This window comes from Vicia villosa, linkage group LG1 (genome assembly GCF_029867415.1).
Source record: "Vicia villosa cultivar HV-30 ecotype Madison, WI linkage group LG1, Vvil1.0, whole genome shotgun sequence".
NCBI lineage: Eukaryota > Viridiplantae > Streptophyta > Magnoliopsida > Fabales > Fabaceae > Vicia > Vicia villosa.
In genome coordinates, this window is record NC_081180.1 from 87542788 (window position 1) to 87559833 (window position 17046).

Here is a 17046-nt window from a genome sequence, read left to right on the forward strand (position 1 = left end):
TCGTTTTAAAAAAATTGGATCAACAATATACATTAAAAAAATAAAGTAACACTTACTTTTAATTTATGATAAAATAATTTTTTAACTTCTAAATTATAAAAAATTTAGTTTAAAATTTTTATTTTGTTTTCGTATTTTTATAACTTAGATGATTAAAAAATGTTAAATTTTATAATTTAATATTTTAATGTGGGCAACAACTATAATTTATAAATTGGTTCATTAATTGAGGCCAAACTTTTTAAAATAAATGGTAATATTTTTAATTTAAACGTGTTTCATATTCTTATTAATTTTCTCATAAAAATCTAAAACATTAAAAAAATATCTTTTATTTCAAAAAAAAGAATCTCTAATTTTAAATTTGTATAAATGATTAAAACAAAACTAATTTGTAGTATTAAAAACCTAAGGACCAATATATGTTATAAACATATCACATTAAAATAAATAAGTAATAAATTGAAATTACAATATTAAATGATATTTTAACCTTTATTATAGTTGTTATAATTTAATTGCATTTAAGATCTAAACTATTAAAAATTGAAATTGAAACTTAAAAAACTACATTGAAAATTTGCATTTATTAAATGATAATTTGACCATTATTAATTATTTGATTTTGCATTGAAAAGTAAGTGAATTATTCATAAATATGGTAATTTACATTTGTTATTTTTTTAGAAAATGCTATAATATTAATAACATTAATAAAGTTTTAATGATATACATTTCTTACATTTTAAAATAAATATTTTTCATATTTTTATACGTATTTTAAAATAGAATATGTAATATTATAAATTATATATTAATTTTTAATATTTTTATACGTATTTAAAAATAGAAGTAAAGATTTATATTTAAAATTATCAAATTTTAAACTATTTTTAGTAGAGATGTTTCATATATATCTACAAAAGCTCAAAATAAATTAATCAAAGACTGTTTTTGTAAGATTAATTTTTTATATGATTAAATACATACATAAAAATTAAAAATTATATTTAAACATCATTTCATAAAAACGATTAAATTCTTTTATCGGTAGTTACTACTATTTTTTTTATTACGACTTTTATTGTTCTAATGAATGGTTTGAATTAATGTTTGTTATGAAAAATTGAAAAAGAAAAGAAAGTAAAGAGTGAATGATAATTCTTTTTATAGAAAATTGAAAATAAAAATAAAATAATTATTGTCATTAATACTTCATATGAAAATTTGAAGAAAACAAAAAGAAGAAAGTTTAAGAATGTATTTTAAAGTTGCATTTGAAAAATTGAAAAACAAAACAAAACTGTTCAACATCAAATATTTGTTCCCTTTAAATTTTTTTATTCATTACATTAATTTATATGGTTCTTCTTTTATTAACAAACCGCTTATAAAAATAATTTATTAAATTTTGTAGGAGTAAATTTGTTATTATCAGTCAAACAAAACAAATGAACGTGATATATAAATCAAAATATTTTGACAATTAAAATTGTTTTAAAAAATAATTAAACTATAATTTTTCGTCTTTATTTAAACAAATCATAAGTTATATTATTAAAATTTAATTTAATTTTATAATTAAAAAATTATCAAAAAATTAGTTTAAATTAAATGTAAATATCTAATATAATTAATTAAAAGCTAATAGAGATATTTATTATTGTTGTTGTTAACTAACATAAATATTATAATACCTTCAAAATTGTGAAGAATTGGTTCAAAAAAGGTTATAAACATCCGATAGACTTTATATTGGAAGATAATTCGTCAATTCTTTCTTGAACAAATAGACTATATATTTTTTCATTAAATAGTATTAGTAAACATATCATAAATACGAATAAAATATTTACCATTAAAGAATTAAATAGTATTAGGAAATAGATCATAAATAAGAATAAAATATTTACCATTAAAATAATTACTATCCAAAAAACAATAATACATAATTAGAAAGCACAAATTTCTTTTTATTAATTTGTATCACACAGTTATATAGACATTCTTTAAAAGATACACAAATATAGATTAATTATTGAAAAGATATCAACAATGGTGTAATGACCATACACATTCCCTTACCAAATGAAGGAGTCATGATTAGCTTTTACATAACATATCAATTCTAACTAAACAAATTGATGAGAAAGTTATCCACTCTGATTTATTTGATTTGTCAATTAATAGAAGATCTGCCATAAACTCTTCCCATAATCTCTTCAAAACCAATTCCAGCAGCTCGTGTCTGTCCCTGATTTAAAGGAAAATAAAGTCACAATCACATATAACATCATAACTAAAGCATGTCCTAATAATAAACGATTCATCACAATCAGTTAACACCAATTAGAAATGTATATTATTATAATTAAAATTAGACCAAACAGTAAACCAATGCAAGTCATTTTCTACAATATGTCAATGCTGCTATGTTGATATAATTTTATATAGCAGCTTACATGTTCAGTGATGAGGGAAAGAAATAAGTTGTTTTTTTTTATCATTCTAAACATTTTTCGATTTTAAACATTATTTCAATCAATATGTATTAAGTAGCAAGATCGTAAACTCTACCTAAAAAGCAAAATTGTGTATATTAAGTAGCTTTGCAAGAGTAAAGTCACCTGCAAGATCTTTAAAAAGTTGTGTTCATCTTAATCTTTCTTTCTACTAATCAAACTGCAAAATCGGAAATATATAATTGAGATTTTTCATGTAACAATAGAGATAAGATATAAGCATAAAAAGTAGAAAATAATCTAATGCGATAGCACGACTTTTGAACATATCAAGATCGATCTCAGTAGAATCAGTTTCCTGAACTCAATTTGAATACCATCAAGCTCTATCTTGAATCTATCTTTGGAGCTTGCATAAATCATCTTGACTGCAATACACAATAAAACATCAGAATTGATAGGCAGTAAAAAAGAAGATCCATAGTAGACTGATTATTGCAATGAAAAAGAAGAAACACAAGCACAAATTGCCTTGTTTTGGGACTCATTCAACTCATATGACAACCTTTGATATGTTTCATCATCCCTAATAACATTAGTCATCGGAGAACAATAATCACAATCTTCCTCAACCTGCACGAATCCATACATCCATTAGTTGTACAATTTTATTTATTACAGGTATATATAATTTCAAACACAATCAAATCCTTAATATAAAAACAACTTTCTTACCACATCACTGACACGTAAAATCTTCTCGACCAACTTTGAATCTTCATTCATAAGCAGAGCATTCCATGTTCTTCTATTAGGGTTTTATTAGTTAGGAATATAATAAACAAAGACTTTTCCCCCATTCCATCAATGTCAAGGTCTTTAGAAGCAATCTTTTATGCAACATGATTATTAACTGCCTTCAATTCTTCCTTCAGTGATGCACATCTGAAAGCATTTTTTTGTGCCAAAAATTGAGACGACACGGGCTATTGAAATATCCACCGGACTATTGAAATGTAATGTTTAATTTGTTGTTGAAAGCATTTTTATCAATTCTTCCTTCCGTAGATGCACATCTGAAAGCATTTTTTTTTGTGCCAAAAATACGGAAAGTTTTCACGCAAATGTAAAAAAAATTTGTTTCCGGAATAATTTAAAATACTTCTATAGATGCACCTCCAAAATAATTCAATTTTTGGCACAAAAAAAAATGCTTTCAGATGTGCATCTACGGAAGCCGGGGACAAAATTGAAACTTCGCCAGATACCTAAGAGAATCAAAGAGTACATTTAAAATTTCTAAAAATTTAGAGTATTAATTAGATCGTATAATAAAAGAAAAAATACAATTGTATTAGTAAACTAAGGTGACAAGTATTTTAGGACAAATAAGTTTTTTAAATATCACATTTATTTTAGGACAGATCAGATAATAAAATAAGATTTTTAAGCAAATTAAAGTCATATTTCGAACAAAGAAAAAGTTTCAATCTTGTATAATTATATATAAAAAAAAATATGTCTTACCTAGGTTGTTGAAGAATGTTTCAATCTTGGTAAGAATGTTCATGGTTTGATCCAGAAAACAAATTGAACAAGAATTACAATTCGAAGAACTGGTTCATTAATGCAATGAGTATAGATACTTACACACTAATTGACATTTCATATGTATGTAACTTTTGCCGTGTGTGTCTTGATTCACAAACAGTTTAGGAACTTAGGTTTTTCAGTGATTGAAATTGCAAAGACTTATAGTTCTTTAATTCATGAAAGAATTGAGGGTTCTTCACTTTGTGAATTGTAGTGAAGTTCTTGTAGTTCTTGTATATGAAACTAAGCTTCAGAATAAGTTAATCGTTCATAAGGAAATTATCAGTGTATGAAACTAAACTTGGCAATTTGATTATTTTCAATTTGATACTAAATAGTAAATTGTATGTGAAATAAATGTTAGGACCATACGAGTATTCAAAACAAGTATTTGCTACAATAACACTAACAGTTCCATGTTAGGTAACAGGATTTAACGGTCTGGCATAAATCACCCAGCAGTTTAATTTTTGGTATCTAATTGTGATATGTACATTGGGGAAACAATATTTTACATCTATCACCATAAAACTCAATATTCCTAATTCCCTGAATGTACAAATCATATGAGAAATAGAACCCTCACAATATTGCATAAGAAAAAACAACGTTCGTGGAGGCTATTTGCTGTATCTATGATGTGCTAGGGAGAGGAAGAGGTTTACACCACATCAAAGAAAAGGATAAAAAAGAAAGATATTTCTTTTAATCAACCTATTTACCATAAAGGAGAGACCCTCTTCCTGGTTCAACACAAGCAACAACATCTACATTCTGTACATCACAATTGGTTAGAGGTCAAGAATAGAATGGCTGCACATTACTGTCTATGGGAGTTGGCATTTGTAAGAGCGTTAACAAAGTAATTGCGGATCTCTGGAATTGTACGCTGAATCAAAAGAGAGTGCCTGCAGAAAAATTGTGTCTGAATGAACTTTGTCTAAAGCAAAGCAAAAGAGCATAACATAACAGAAAAGAAAAGGAAGCGATGCAAACTATACATCAGTACATGTACTTCACATATCAAAAACCATTTAGGTTAAGAACATGAGTCACCGAAACTACAACAAACATGAAGATAGAGCAATACTAAAGAATGTACTAGTATCAAGTTATTAGTTCAATATAAATGTCCAACATAGAATTGAGGGAATCAGATCAATACCCTGGCCTTGCGCTCAACTTATCAAAGTGCTTCAAGATAAAAAGAATGCATGCATGCCTCAATGATATTGCATTGAAGGCTTCTGAAAGTTCATACATATTCGACACGTTCTCTAGTAATATATCCTGCAACAAGAACATCAGGTCATGAGGCACCCATGTTGCACGCACAAAGAGTCTCTTTAGTAGAAATAGAGGAGTATATATTGTTCATACAACAAATTTTCCTAGCTCACCTGTGCAATTGTGTACTCACAGAGTCTCTTTAGTCCTTCTAAAAGATATTGATCAGCTGCTCGAAGAAGGTCTTGAGCAATATCTGGAGTGACATCAACTGATCCAGTATATATAAATCTGGACAAAGATCAAATAAACTTTAAGATATATCCACAAACTATTAGAAGCTTTCACATAAACTTTTATAAAACATGACTGCAGAATTTATTAGACCTCATCATCAACTCAAAAACCTCCCATCTAATATTTGGGATCTCTATGTCTCTTGCATCCTTCTCCTGTCGTGCATATGCAATAAAATACATTTGTACATCAGAGATATTTCAATCAGTTTCTGATTTGAATTAAAATACATATTTTGATGGTTATACACTTCAATTCAAATTCACCATTCAACTCAGCCAAGTTTCCAGTGAAAGTTGCCCGGAGGTTGAAAGAGCATGAAAATTTAAAATTAAAAAAAAAAAAAAACATTTGATGAAATAATGTAGCTCAATAAAACAAGTAAAGCCAATAAAGCAGTATTTTTTTTTCATTTAGACAACACTTTTTGTAATAAGAAAAAAAAAATTGCTTTGTATGGTATTCTTATTTCTTGGGGGAGCTTCTTTAGGGAAGGGAAAATATTATTTGGTGTGGGAGCTCTGTACATACTCACCCTATAACCACCATCAAACATTGCACGAAACGCATCTGAAGATGCAAGTAGACAAATTCTATGAGCATAAAAACGTTTGCCTGTAAAAAAGAACAGAGATTGCGCGGTTAACTGTAAATGACAACTGAAACTACAATACCATATCAAAGAGAAGGTAGCCATGTAACAGTTTTAAGAGTGAAACAATATGAACAAAAGGGACCATCACCTTCAACCAAAAATGTAACATCGGACAGCGTAGCATTGTTTACAAACTTCTCTCCTAAGTAGACCTGCAAGAAGAATAGTGTATAATCATAGATATTCCAGCCTTTAGGAACACCTCACTCCATTACATAGACAAGATAGAATGAAGAGGGAGCTCAGCAACCAGATTCTTATGCAGGTGGAAGGCATGGAAAACAGCAACACATTGATATTTACTTCTGGTTATTAGACCATCAGATGCTCATTGATGTAAAAAAGGATACAACATTTTCCCATGTCAGAGATCAAAAAGAAAAAACTAACTATTTTGAATTCATAAAGGCTTTAGCCTATTCACATCACAAAAAACGCCTTTGTATTTTAATAAGTCTAAACAGAGATTTTGAAGATTGTGGAAAATCCAACTGGATTTAAGCCTACCTGTGGTGTTGGAGAAGGAGGAGCAGCGTCTACAGGAGACAGAGTTGAAGCTTTATTGGCCAACTTGCATAATGCCACGGCACTATCAAGCTGCTGCTTGGTGCTAGATGAGCAAAGGAGCCCGATAAGCAATTCAAGACCTACATGGACAGATGCTTAACTTTGAAATAGAAGAAGCACAAAAAGGAGTTTATACAAAATGAAACAACAATGATCAAACCCGTTAAAAGTATTTTGCTGAGAAGGTGCATTTACCATGGTGTTCAATAAAAATTCTTCTTTGATCATCTGCAGAACATAGATGCGCAAGAACTAAAGCAATTCGCCTTTGAAAACCTCTTTCTGAAACTCGCATGAGATATAACAGATGGCTCAGCACCTATAAGAAGAAAATTGCTGGATTACAAATTTGAAAGCAAGAACATATAGAACTGATAACTGATACACTAGTTGCACTTTCATCATTTCCCATGCTAGTTTTAACAAAATGCAGAAAAGTAATATTAGTATGATGCCATACACGACCGTGAATCTTCTCCTCTAATCTTTTCAATGTCTTGGAAACACAATCTTTAGTTGCCTGCAATAGAAACCATATCCATATAGGTCAATATACACCCAGGAAGAATCTATTTTCCTCCGTTCGGCAATTCCCTTTTATACAGAAATCCAAGGATAAAAGCAGAACCCCTGAAATCAAAGCTACAAATAGGTATTAAAGAGAAAACTTACTTGAACAATAAACTCTCCTTCCTGTAGTCTTTGAACACCACCTACCCTTATGAAATCAGATACATTATCCTGTAGGGAAAAATAAAAAGGGGAATAATTAATTGATTATGTTTTGAAGTAACCACTACTTAAAATAGAGGATATGTAAACCATAGAATTTAAGTGGGGTGGTTGAAATGGAGGTCTTTGAGTCTGTATGTGATAAAGAAATACTGATCATGTAAAAGTTTAAATCGATGTTGTGGGATGCAGACTGTTGGGTGGTAAAGTGCCAACATGGGAATAAACTCGAAGTATCAAGGATGAGAATATTGTGTTGGATGAGTAGAAATAGTAATACTAGACAAGAGGATTGGAAATGATTACATTAGAGAGAGGAAGTAGATAGGTTTAGGTGGTCTAGAAATGTGTGGAGGAGTCCTGCAGATCTAGTAGAGGGGAGTAGATATCATGGAGAATGGCTCAATCGCTAGAGAGAGGTGAAAGCCAAGAAAAACTATGGGAAAAACATCTAAGAAAGATTGAGGTCAATGGTTTGGGTATTGACAAGAGTTATGACATAATGTTATGGTTTGATCCATGTAGCCGATCCCACCTACTGAAACGAGGCTTGGTTGTTGATGTTGTAAAACTGAAGATGTCCACTTCATTTGAATTTTCAGTTATATCATACCTCATTCTCTGCAAGGCCATAAAGAGCAAAAGCAGCATTATGTTGCAAAGACCCATTTTTTGAGTCAAGAAGCTTGAGCAGTGGCACTAAGCCACCACTGTGTGCAATACCAGCTTGGTTATGTGTGTCCTGAAATTGGAGGAGGGGTAAAACCCAATCATACCAAAAGGAATATTTATATGTTAAAAAGAATCCGGCCTATGTATGGAAACATTGTATTGGAAACATTGTATTGTATATATAGAATGTTGTAATATTGTGATATATTATTATGAATACAGGGGCTCCTTTTATAGAAGAGAATGTAATCAATCAACTCCTTAATTTCAGGAGATATAAGGAAAATAAAATAAACATAAATTTAGAAAAATAAGAAAAAGAAATAATATATTATATTTCAACAGTTACGTTTTATGAGCCCACTAGATATATTGATTAACATTTAACGGGAAGATGGAAATGTATAAGATGCGTTGCAAATCCAAAAAATTATTACAAAAAGAAAGAAAAAATTTACATGTTTCCAGGAATCTAACGGCAAATTACAATCCAAACTTACACAGTTGAATTATAAATAAGCAAGAGAAGAAAGAAAATAACCTGGGCCAATCTCCCTAATGCAAAGGCAGACATTTCTCTGAGTTGTACATCAGAAGACGAAAGCATCTCTATCAAAGGTCGGACAGCACCTCTCTGTACAATGTGAACCTAAACAAACCAAGTGGAACGAATGGTAAGAACTGTGAGCCAGGACATATAGTATATGCTGCACCATCATAGCCACAGGAGTAGCACTAGCACCAATATAATCAATTACTACCTCTGTTTTTTTATTATATGTCACTTTGCAAAAAATAATTGTACCAAATTATAAGTCACTTTACAATACCAATGAAACAATAATGTTTTGGTTCCTATTAGACTGTTTTAGTTCCTATCATACGCTTACTATTTATTACTTTCAATTCTTCTAATTTCTCTTTCTTGTATCATTAATGGAGGATAATTTTGTAAGAATGACTTCACCGCATCCAAACGTGCAGAAATTTTGTGTGTCATGACTTCACTGGCTTCTTTCAATTCTTTTAATTTTTCTTTCTTATATCATAAATTTTGGAGACAGATTGGAAAAGAAAATGTTCACGATTATGGTGTTGTAGCGTCCATACATACCACCACCACTGCCGGAACCATTAGACATTGTGTCTCTCACAATGGTGACCATACTACGACTGGGACCACCACCCAAGCCACTGGATATGGTGGTCCGAAACCCAATGTTCGCGATTATGGTGTCGTACCTTCCATATATACCGCCACCATTGCCAGAACCACTGGACATTGTGTCTCTAACAATGGTGACCATACTACGACTGGGACCACCATCCAATCCACTGGATATGGTGGTCCGAAACCCACACTCTCCGGAGACAGAACTGCCAAACAACAAGTTGCAGGCAACAGTTCATCCACAAAAAAAGCAGATGACAATCTTCGGACATGGGAGAGCATAGGGAGGTAATCAAATTTATGTCAGACAGTCAGAGATATCTTAGCGGGGAAGGTTCTAGAGAACCCAAAAGCAAAATAGGTATTGTGTGAGAATGATGTCTTTAATTCTAATGGGTCTCGTCCAAGTAAATATTTGTTTATTTTTGAAACACTAACAACATAGGCCAGAGTAGAGATAATAGACCTATCTCAATGTAAGGATAGAACATGGGTTCAAGGAAAAAATGGGGCCAGATATTCCAATTCAAAGATTAATTTTATTGAGTATAATGCAAAATGCTTCTAGACCACATCAAAATGTAGGGGACTTCTCCCAGGGTTTCTTAATTTGGGTATTTATTGATTTAGTTATCTCACCAACTTACTTGGACACTACAGTTACACCCATAACTTGTGTATTGTTGGTCAAATGCTTTGAATGGATTGCCATTAGGAAGACTTCTATTTCATATTGTTTACACAGAAAACTCTTCTAAACACTCATTTTGCATGGCCCAAAAGTAAGCAATTAATTGTAATCAGGATCGTGTAACTAACAAAGGGAATGCAAACAGTGTCAACAAATAGTTCTTGAAGTTCATATTCTTGATGCACTTACCTATCCCATATTCTTGAAGTTCATAATTCTTGCCATGAAGGAAAAGAATGATAAAAATAAGATGGTATCAACTTGGTTATTTGCTTATAGAAAGATTTGTTTCATGGATGATATAGTAAGTGACTTCATAATACTTCTGAAAAACTCAATATCAAATGTTGTTGCCATGTTGTTGAGTATTGTAGAAGTTGCAGCAGTAGACAAAATGGTTTCTACGAGAGCTTTTAATTTTCTTTTAGCTCAAACTATAATTGATGACATCATTGTGGAGAATATGAAAGAGGGCAACTACATGAGGCCAACAAAAGGCAGTGGGAATGGGAGGGAAATTGTGTATGTGACTTGGCTGTTTCAAGGGGGGTTGTCAAGCATCCAACAATGGGAGCCAGGGGAACTCAATTTCGCTATAGCAGCAGCTTGTGAATACCGCTGGTGTGATTTGCTCATTTTTTACAGAGCCAAGTTTTCGGTGGATGCAAACTTCAGCATTGAAAACAAGGCTGTATTTGAAGGGGTAGGTAATGATAGAGATCAAATAAGGGTCATAAAGAAAAAGGAAGTATTATGTAATGAGTGTCATAATAATGTATGGTAAATAAAGAGTGAGTTATAATTGATGACATCATTGTGGAGAATATGAAAGAGGGCAACTACATGAGGCCAACAAAAGGCAGTGGGAATGGGAGGGAAATTGTGTATGTGACTTGGCTGTTTCAAGGGGGGTTGTCAAGCATCCAACAATGGGAGCCAGGGGAACTCAATTTCGCTATAGCAGCAGCTTGTGAATACCGCTGGTGTGATTTGCTCATTTTTTACAGAGCCAAGTTTTCGGTGGATGCAAACTTCAGCATTGAAAACAAGGCTGTATTTGAAGGGGTAGGTAATGATAGAGATCAAATAAGGGTCATAAGGAAAAAGGAAGTATTATGTAATGAGTGTCATAATAATGTATGGTAAATAAAGAGTGAGTTAGGATTCTTAGTTGCCATGTTAGTTATATCTTAGTAGTATAAATGGTGATGTGTGAATTGTATCCATTATGTTAGAATATTGAATGAGCCATTATGGTTAGAACATGAAGAATGTGAATTCCTTTTTATATTATTCTCACTCTTCATCTATTGAATATTTTACATTGTTGATATATTTTCTTTACTTCATTTCTTACTTTGGATTTTGGCGTTCCATCGCTTTCAGTACAAGTAATAAATATACAATAAAGGGAAGAGGACTAAACGTGGAAGTTAAGATTGGAGTTTTTCAAAATTTACTCTAAACTAAAGTTTTTCACTATCCTCTCTGGTCGTGAACTTTATATTTACCTTGCAGTCTGAATCAGTTGCTGCGAACTGTCCAAGTAACAATGCCGCTTCCCTCTGACTCTCAGAGCAGCAGGAGCTATTAAAAGTAATTAGAATGCATTAATGGAACATGCTTATCTAATTATATATTGTATAAATTATTGTTAAGAAACAAAAATATTGGAGTCCGTAGCCCTGCAATATTAGAGTCCAAAGCTGATAATATACCCAAGTAATCCAATAACTGGTTGTAGAGCACCAGCAAAAAGAACCTCTTTCTTTATATTAGGAGAAGAGTGAACTAGATTTCCAATCACACCAACCTGTAATACAATCCAATTAATTTCATGTGGCGGATGAGAGATGTACAAATACAGCTCGTAATTATTGCAAAACCTAAAATTTATAACTGAAGCTGCCTTATTCATACCGCTTCATAATGAATAGCAGCATCTTCAGAACGCAACATTAGAATCAGAGTCGGAAGAGCATTGCATTCAACAATCTGGCAATCATGATGTTGTGTTACTAGTTGTATCATATTCAAAACTCAACTTTCAAAATATGACCACCACCTACCTGATTCTTATTTTCATCATTTTTAAAAGCTAGGGTTCTCAGTGCACCAGCAGCAGCTCTTTGCACCTTTGTGTCGGCAGACTCAAGCAAATGAATAAGTGGAGGAATTCCACCTTCCATCCTACACGAAAAGTCCATATAATACTAAGAAAGAAAGAAAATCCAAATTGAGCCTACAAATATGATAGTGCATGAAGAAGCAAACCTGACGCGGGTTTTAATGTTGCTATTCTCGTGTGCAAGATTAGTAACAGCATCTGCAGCCCTACGAATGAGACTATTAATGGCACGAGAAGTTAAGCCATTGTTATGCCTCTTCAAAAGATCAACAAGGTGAGTTAAGGCACCACTGTCAACAATGAGCTGCTGATGTTCTGGCTGTAGAAAACATTTCAAATAAGATAGTAGTTGAGCAATTATACCTTTATTTAGAGATAAATAATTTTGTCCAAAAGAAAAGTAGGCTAAGAGTTATATATATGTGATACATGCCATATATATTATGCAAAATCGGGTGAAAAGTGACACGGTACTCGTCATGGAAGGTGTTGGTACATGAATTTATAAAGGAAATCATATGATACTCTATTCACATCTCATTACCAAAGCTAAAATCAATCATGTTATGCTAATAACAGGATACATAAATGAATGTTTAGAATTCCAAAACCCATAGCAACTAGCAAGAGAAACACTCACCAGAGTCCAAGAATGAATTAAAATGCTGGTTCTTTGTTAGGACCAAAGGAGACAGCTCCCTTCTCCCAATCTATTTTCTATTATTTTAAACCTATGAGAGACATTTGTTTTAACCAAACATTTCAAAAGCATTTTTACTGTTTCATAATTGTTCATCGAAAAAATCAGTAGGTTTTTCGCCGGGTTTAAAGCTCGAGGATTTTTCTTAGTATTTCTAGTTTTTGTTCAAAGCAGTAAGATTTTATTCTTATTTTGTGACCATTTTAAAAATAACAAGTTGCTTTCATGTCATCCCATGTCATGGAAGGTGTTGGTACATGGATTTATAAAGGAAATCATATGATAATCTATTCACATCTCATTACCAAAGGTAAAATCAATCATGTTATACTAATAACAGGATACATAAATGAATGTTTAGAACTCCAAAACCCATAGCAAGAGAAACACTCACCAGAGTCCTAAAATGAATTAAAAATGCTGGTTCTTTGTTAGGACCAACGGAGACAGCTCCCTTCTCCCAATCTATTTTCTATTATTTTAAACCTATGAGAGACATTTGTTTTGACCAAACATTTCAAAAGCATTTTTAGTGTTTCATGATAGTTCATCGAAAAAATCAGTAGGAGGTTACCATCATGCAGTAAGATTTTACTCTTATTTTGTGAGCATTTTAAAAATAACAAGTTGCTTTCATGTCATCCCATAGCCTTTTTCTAACTTAACCACCTATACCCTATTTTTTTTCACTCCAAAATTGTCACATAAGTTTCACCGTAGCAGGTTCCCATCATCAGAAAAATTTAAGGGAGAGTAAGTGCCTTGTCCAGCATTGAGACAAAACACTGCATTCAGACAAATTCTGATCAATAAATGATTCATAGCAACTAGGAAGTGCTTAACACAATCTGCCTTGTGGAGTTGATACACAAAGGCAAATCATGTGCATTATTGCCAATAACAATATTCCTATAAATTCAATCAATTCTAAAGCCTTAAATTTTATTATGACTGGATATGGTTGTTTCCTTCAACGTTGTCAAGATCTCAATCTAGATCTTAAAATCTAACTATTTTGCGATCTCACTCACCCCGATGATCCCGGTCTTAACTAGAAACAGAATCATGTGTTGTAGCCAAATTTTGAAAAACAAAATATCATAAAACCATTGATTTTGTGTGATCTTGGCCAGTTCCGGCCGCAATCGGCCGATTTTTGGCCACCGCCATCAATGTAGTCAAGCACGAGATCTTAAGTGGAATCGCTCGGCTTGAGAAAGATTGTAAAACTCGGATCATTAGCACGACATGTGCAATCCTACCGAAGGGAAAACTGGTAATTTCATATATATTTACACGCACACATACACAAACATGAAAATTATAATTTTGTTTGGGCCAGAAAAATAAAAGGCCCAGCACGATTTTTTACAATCTTGCTTCAAAAAGCTTGATCTTGATCACATCGACGATGAAGACGATCTTTCTCTGATCGTAAAACTCTCAAGCATCCTTGGCACGTAAGATCTTACGATCCAACACTTAATCTTGACTACACTGACCACCATTACAAGCCAAGAAGATGATAAGAAGCCAATACGCAACAATTATGGTTCGGCGGAGGCCATTATCCCAAGAATACATTTGCCTACCAAAACATCATGTAAAAAACTTCAAATATATAGTATTACTTTTTCGTTTTAGTAATATCTTACGATCTTATGTTTATCGATCTTGCTATCCCATCTCGATCTTACAAAAATAATTGGATAGGATCTTCCGATCTTAGTTACGATCTTATGTTTTACAATCTTTCCATCCCCTCTCGATACTGACAACCTTGGTTTCCTTGGCTCTTCTCTGTGATTTGGCGTGTTTGGTTTCACAAAGTAGTAACAAAATTGATTTTAATTCACATAATATGTGAGTTCAGTTAAAAAAGTTACCACGAAAAAAAATGACTGAGCCTCCAAACCAGTTTGACTAGAAGTAATAAATAAATCCAAATAATTTATCATTTTACTTCAAACTATATTATACCAAAATAAACTTTATAAAACTACCTTGTCATTTAAAATCATGTTTAGCCAAGTACATGCAGTTTCGATCCCTCCTCTTCGGAATAGGGCAAAGCAACGGTACAGTCAAAACAGATTAAACAAAAAGTACTGACATTGGGTGCTGATATAAAACATCAACATTTCCCGTAATTGTGTATTGAAAATTAAATTAAATTAAAAAAAAAAAAAAACAAGATTAAAGATGACAGTGACACATTTAAAATTCCACATAATTCATACAATACAGTAAGTAGTGTTTAATTTATGAAAATAAAACAGAAAGGAACAGTGTGTTATGCTCTTCTCAGCTAAACTCTTATAACATATCAAAACACAACTTTTTTAACTGTGTCTGGCCTGTGCTGTAATCTTTAAATCAGTGCTGTCGATGGCGAATAGCGGTCCATGGCGGAGAACCAAAATCCCACCATACCAGCCGCTATGCGGCGGCATTGTAGCGGATTATAGTGGAAAAAACCGCAATATCGGCCAATATTTACCATTGCGGCAAGCTCAAAAACCACCATGTATATCCGCCATAGCGGCCATGGCGCCAACATTTGACAACACTGTTTTAAATGCACGAAACAAGAAATGGAAACAATATGATATATTTCCTCCGTTCTAATTATGCCAACTCCGTTTTATTCTGTTCTAAGCTTCTCATTTCTAACATGTCACCTACAAATGGCTTAACAACTCACTTGTATAATTCAGCCTAAATACTGCTATAACAATAAGCGAATAAGTTTTCAAAGAAAAAGCATTATTATCAATCAAATATAAGACTTCTACTAATTCATTTCCCATAGTCATACAAATTTTCAATATATGCTTCAACACAAGCAGGTAACCGAAGAAAATAGTTAAATATGGAATTTCAGAAAGAAGAAAAAAAACAGTTGCAGACAAATCAAATTACCTTGACCGCAAGAAGTCCTAGAGCGAAAGCACTTCCTTTCTCAACTTCATGTTCAAACGGCAACACCTTCTGATCGCAATCCTCCACAGGCGGCGCCTGAAGATGCTTAACCAAAGCCGGAATAGCACCTCCTTCCACAATAACATTCACCACTTCCTCTGAAAACAAACCACAAACAGATTCACACACGCACGCACATGCAAGCGATAAACAAGAACAACGAATCACAAACACCACACTTCCATATCAATTCAAGCAAACGCAGTAACGAGATCGAGACATCGATTTACCATTCTTCGCGAGATCAGCGAGCGCATGAGTGGCACGCTTCGCCGCTGCTCTGTCGGACTCCTTCCACGTGAAACTCGACTCGAGGATGTTGACCTGATTCTCCACTTCAGTTAAAACTGCCGCACGCTCGTCGGCGGTGGGCGGCGTCGCCGAGATCTGTGGCTCGTCCTGTGATTCTTCGTCTAGCTTCCGTTTTTGCCCCTTCCTCTCGGAGAGGCAGTGACTTTGGCGTCTCTGAAACTCCATGGATGAGAGAAGAAGAGGCGGGTTTTCACAGTATGTGTTGTTGGCGCTCTGGTTAACGGAAAGGAAAGAGAGAGAAGAGATAGGAAATGGCGAGAAATGGAAATTTGGATTTGAATGGATGACAGATGGGAGGGGTATTTCGGGCAGGGCGCACATGTAAACGGAAAACCATTTTTTTATTTAATCAAATCGAAATTTATTAAATCTAAGTACCAAACACATTTCAACCAATAGAGAAAAATTGACTACTACACAATTTAAAAATTGTCACCTTACTCATTTCATAATTTCATTTTTTTTTCTTTTTATCACCTTCATTTTCAATCTTTTTGAATTTGGTGAGTAATATTTATCGGAAAACTCCGCTAAAATATTTTTAATATGCAGATGTCATTGAAATATTTTATTTTAACTTTTTTGAAATCTTAATAAAAATCTTTAAATAATGTTGAAAATGAATTGAAAGGTTATTCTATTTTGATGGGAGTTAATTTTAGTAGAATTAATTATTAATATTAATTGATTATTAATTAATAATTAGTTATTCATCAAAAAAATTTAATTTTGACTAACTAACTTCCTTCCACTATCTTCTTGCCATTTTCCCACTATTTTCTCTTCGATTGTATCATTTACATATTATTAATAGGTTTAATTACACTTTTGGTCCCCTTGTTTTCGACTTTTTGAAG

General features: G+C 32.6%; 1 protein-coding gene across 2 annotated transcripts; it reads right to left on the minus strand.

Annotated features, from left to right (window-relative positions):
• Positions 1 to 4474: 4474 nt before the first annotated feature.
• Positions 4475 to 16525, minus strand: LOC131643451 (ARM REPEAT PROTEIN INTERACTING WITH ABF2-like). 2 transcript variants are annotated; one of them, XM_058913665.1, is made up of 19 exons: positions 16108 to 16524; positions 15818 to 15975; positions 12342 to 12514; positions 12137 to 12257; positions 11988 to 12062; positions 11786 to 11880; positions 11579 to 11654; positions 8747 to 8854; positions 8147 to 8275; positions 7474 to 7542; positions 7262 to 7321; positions 6997 to 7120; positions 6742 to 6881; positions 6323 to 6386; positions 6115 to 6194; positions 5670 to 5734; positions 5456 to 5573; positions 5221 to 5345; positions 4475 to 4963 (listed from the first exon to the last, which is right to left on the minus strand). In XM_058913665.1, the coding sequence occupies exons 1-19, from the start codon at positions 16508 to 16510 to the stop codon at positions 4876 to 4878; spliced, it is 2271 nt and encodes a 756-aa protein (XP_058769648.1). In that variant the 5' UTR covers positions 16511 to 16524; the 3' UTR covers positions 4475 to 4875. The 2 variants fall into 2 exon arrangements, with proteins under 2 accessions (XP_058769648.1, XP_058769649.1); XM_058913666.1 differs by lacking the exon at positions 8147 to 8275 and having other exon boundaries at positions 16108 to 16525.
• Positions 16526 to 17046: the final 521 nt, after the last annotated feature.

Excerpts from the sequence above, each read along its gene's own strand:
- LOC131643451 (XM_058913665.1), bottom strand. The coding sequence starts at position 16,510 with ATGTGCGCCCTGCCCGAAATACCCCTCCCATCTGTCATCCATTCAAAT. Across the intron at positions 7,543-8,146 it reads ATGGCCTTGCAGAGAATGAG|GATAATGTATCTGATTTCAT; the intron begins GTATGATATAAC and ends TTTTCCCTACAG. Across the intron at positions 5,574-5,669 it reads GTTTTTGAGTTGATGATGAG|ATTTATATATACTGGATCAG; the intron begins GTCTAATAAATT and ends ATCTTTGTCCAG.